Genomic DNA, 4,119 nt, shown 5'->3' on the forward strand with positions numbered 1-4,119 from the left:
GCTTTCATCCCCGGGTTTATGATCTCATGTTATACTGTTTGTTAACCTCCAAGAATGCTTGGAGAAATGAGAATGTGCCCGAACAGTCTCCAAGCATTCTTAAACACATTAACATGAGATTGTACACCGAGGTGTAAGTCTTCTTGCTCCCCTTTATAATTCACAATCACATGCACAATTATAGATGTTCCCTTGATATGTACTTACATGAGTGATATTTCTGTGTATAAATATAGCTAAGTAAACAGTTATATTCACTTCCTCTGAGACTACAGGCCTGTGACCTTTGGAAAATGTTTCCATCTAAGAATAGAAAGTACAATGTCTCGTCTTCTTCGTCTATGGATAAACATAATAAATGGCTTTTGTTACTATGTATATTTACGTACCTGCTAGTGTTGAGGGATGGAAAGGGATAGGGTTGTATGTATGTATACTAACCTTAACAAGCGTCAAGTGCATTGAAAACTTCTGGTTCTGGAAATTGTGACAGAATCCTGAACAATTGATTAGCATAGCAAAAATTCAATTTATTAATCTGTACATTTTATGTTTGTCATTTTGCTTGTTCAATTTTTATTCATCATGTTTTGTAATTATTGTTAAATAAAAGTAATATTATTACCATTACCATTACCACCTGAGAAAAGTCCTGCAATCTCCATAGAGTGACTGTAACAGCAAAACATTTTCGGTTTGAAGAGACAGTTGAACGAACCAAACAGGCTGTTAGCTTATCTCCATAGAGTGACTGTAACAGCAAAACATTTTCGGTTTGAAGAGACAGTTGAACGAACCAAACAGGCTGTTAGCTTAAGACACCTTCTAGGGGCTGAAAAATTATTGGTGAAATCTATCCTAAACTGCTTTGAGTTTTACATCTTAAATTATTAACCCACTGTGTGCTATTTTATTCGTGAGATTAACCTGTTGTGTGTTATATTCGTTATATTAACCCGTTGTGTGCTATATTCGTGATATTGACCCGTTGTGTTGTTTGTTGCAGGGTGGAGCGGGACAAACTCCGTGAGAGGGACCGACAGGCCAGGGCTCAGATGAGTTCCCAGGCTGAACGAGAGTGTGAAGTATTCAGCGCCCCTCTCTTCGAAGTCCCCGTGAGGGTAAGTTTTCATCTTATGTAAAAAAGAAGTGGATGAACTGTGTGAATGAAGATCTGCGCAGTTAGGGACTAACTGGTGATGAAGTGAACGACCGGGCGGGCTGATTGGAAAAGGCTGACGAAAAATGCCGACCCCGCTTGAACGGGAACATGGCAAAGCAGAAGAAGGAGAAGGAGAAGGAGAAGGAGAAGGAGAAGGAGAAGGAGAAGAAGAAGAAGAAGAAGAATTAGTATTCCATAAACGCACAGCCTAGTTAGCTTGGTTGGTAGGGCGCCTTGTAAGCTCTAGGTCGCGGGTTCGATTCCCGCCCGGGGCGTATTTAGCCTAAAAACATACAAGGTTCGTTCTCGTAACGGCTAGCTATCCTGTCTCCATTCTCTCTTTGCTTTTCGGGACGATAGAACCTCAACAGTCATAGTTCCCTCTACCAAACCTACAACACGAGTACAGTACTAGTACTTGCTACCTTCTCAAGGTGGAGGTGAGGTAAACCTTGCCGGTCGAAAACCTTGACCAACACAAAGTTGACGCCAATATATTTTATTTTCAAATTTCAAGGCAAGACGGACCGCGGACCCCGTGGTCTTTTTCTACCGGTTAGTTAGTACTCCAGTAAGTAGAAGTACTTCTGTTCAGAGATTAAAAGTTATTTTACCAATTTATTCTTCCATTCAGTCATCGCGCATTGCTCATAACATGCCTGTACCTACATTTAGTAATTTAGTACCTAGGTACCTACATTGTGTGAAGCGGGTATGTTTTATCCCATAAGTTATTATATTTCCACACGAGAATGTCTGCTGGTCATTTTTCACTCGAAATAAACAACACCTTGTTTACTTCAACAATTTTGGTGAATAGAACTTCACAGTCTAGGTACCATTAGCTATACCATGTTCCTATGTATTGTTCAGTATGATATTATCAATACATAAGTATAAGAGTTAAGTCCGATTCTATTTTTAGAATTTGCCAAACTGACTGCGTTCATGACATGCAAAAGTGACCTTTTTTTACGATTGGAATAAAATAGTTACTTGTTTGCAGCAAAGCAGTCTTTGAACTTTGGAATCAATCCTCAAACGTTTCAAATCCGGATTGGAAATTCAAAGAATGTGTAAAGTCAAGTCCTAAATCATGAATAAAGGCATACTTTGACCAGAAAGGCCATTCCGTAGAAAATTTCGCACTTTATACATCACCCTTTGCAATAGCTAAGACGTAATATGGCATTAGTAGTATACAGTTCCAGAGATGACGTCATTTTTACGTCAAAATATTTGAGTCTGAAATCTTATCCTTTGCTGTAAGCGCCTTGGTTTCAATTTGATCGATCGAATTTGTACTTAGGTACCAATTAGGTATCTGCGTAAACTGATGATAGTGAATAATATTGACAGTCAAATGTATTCTTGTCCCTCTAGCTTTAGGATAGTTGCAAAGGTTTGCTCAAAGACAAAGAGCAAATTCTCTGAAGTATTATGCATGTCATTAAACCGTTGACGCGGTAATTGACCGCGGTCACATCAACGTTTCATCAAGCGGTGACTAATGTGTTCCATGCCTGTGCTTGGCAGGTTAATATAATCCATAGCAAGGTCATTAACAGAAGAATCTCCTCTTGACACTATAGATAGGTATGTAGGTACATACAGTTCTAGTATAATGCTTATATAGCTACTACTTATCATGTTCATACTTACTACGTTAGTACGTTCAGTATGCACATGCAAATAATTTGAATTGAAACTATACAGGGTGGACAAATGTTGTGATACTGCCATGTGTATAAATATAGCTAAGTAAACAGTTATATTCACTTCCTCTGTCCCAACAACCTCTGAGACTAGAGGCCTGTGACCTTTGGAAAATGTTTTGCTTTCATCTAAGAATAGAAAGTACAATGTCTCGTCTTCTTCGTCTATGGATAAACATAATAAATGGCTTTTGTTACTATGTATATTTACGTGCCTGCTAGTGTTGAGGGGTGCCTGAAAGGGATAGGGTTGTATGTATGTACTAACCTTAACAAGCGTCAAGTGCATTGAAAACTTCTGGTTCTGGAAATTGTGACAGAATCCTGAGAAAAGTCCTGCATTCTGCAATCTCCATGGAGTGACTGTAACAGCAAAACATTTTCGGTTTGAAGAGACAGTTGAACGAACCAAACAGGCTGTTAGCTTAAGACACCTTCTAGGGGCTGAAAAATTATTGGTGAAATCTACCCTAAACGGCTTTGAGTTTTACATCTTAAATTATTAACCCATTGTGTGCTATTTTATTCGTGAGATTAACCTGTTGTGTGTTATATTTGTTATATTAACCCGTTGTGTGCTATATTCGTGATATTAACCCGTTGTGTCGTTTGTTGCAGGGTGGAGCGGGACAAACTCCGTGAGAGGGACCGACAGGCCAGGGCTCAGATGAGTTCCCAGGCTGAACGAGAGTGTGAAGTATTCAGCGCCCCTCTCTTCGAAGTCCCCGTGAGGGTAAGTTTTCATCTTATTTAAAAAAGAAGTGGATGAACTGTGTGAATGAAGATCTGCGCAGTTAGGGACTAACTGGTGATGAAGTGAACGACCGGGCGGGCTGATTGGAAAAGGCTGACGAAAAATGCCGACCCCGCTTGAACGGGAACATGGCAAAGCAGAAGAAGGAGAAGGAGAAGGAGAAGGAGAAGGAGAAGGAGAAGGAGAAGGAGAAGGAGAAGGAGAAGGAGAAGGAGAAGGAGAAGGAGAAGGAGAAGGAGAAGGAGAAGGAGAAGGAGAAGGAGAAGGAGAAGGAGAAGGAGAAGGAGAAGGAGAAGGAGAAGGAGAAGGAGAAGGAGAAGGAGAAGGAGAAGGAGAAGGAGAAGGAGAAGGAGAAGGAGAAGGAGAAGGAGAAGGAGAAGGAGAAGGAGAAGGAGAAGGAGAAGGAGAAGGAGAAGGAGAAGGAGAAGGAGAAGGAGAAGGAGAAGGAGAAGAAGAAGAAGAAGAAGAAGAAGAAGAAGAAGAAGAAT

At 40.3% G+C, this 4,119-nt stretch overlaps 1 protein-coding gene across 1 annotated transcript in view; it reads left to right on the plus strand.

Moving 5' to 3' along the window:
* Positions 1-3,472: 3,472 nt before the first annotated feature.
* Positions 3,473-4,119, plus strand: part of LOC103524599 (AF4/FMR2 family member 4) — a 48,666-nt gene continuing 48,019 nt past the window's right edge. The window contains exon 1 of the mRNA XM_026819957.1: positions 3,473-3,610. Coding sequence (XP_026675758.1) covers positions 3,545-3,610 — 66 coding nt within the window. The 5' untranslated portion in view covers positions 3,473-3,544. The remainder of the gene's footprint in view (positions 3,611-4,119) is intronic.

Source organism: Diaphorina citri, unplaced genomic scaffold (assembly GCF_000475195.1).
Source record: "Diaphorina citri unplaced genomic scaffold, Diaci psyllid genome assembly version 1.1 scaffold107, whole genome shotgun sequence".
Lineage (NCBI taxonomy): Eukaryota > Metazoa > Arthropoda > Insecta > Hemiptera > Psyllidae > Diaphorina > Diaphorina citri.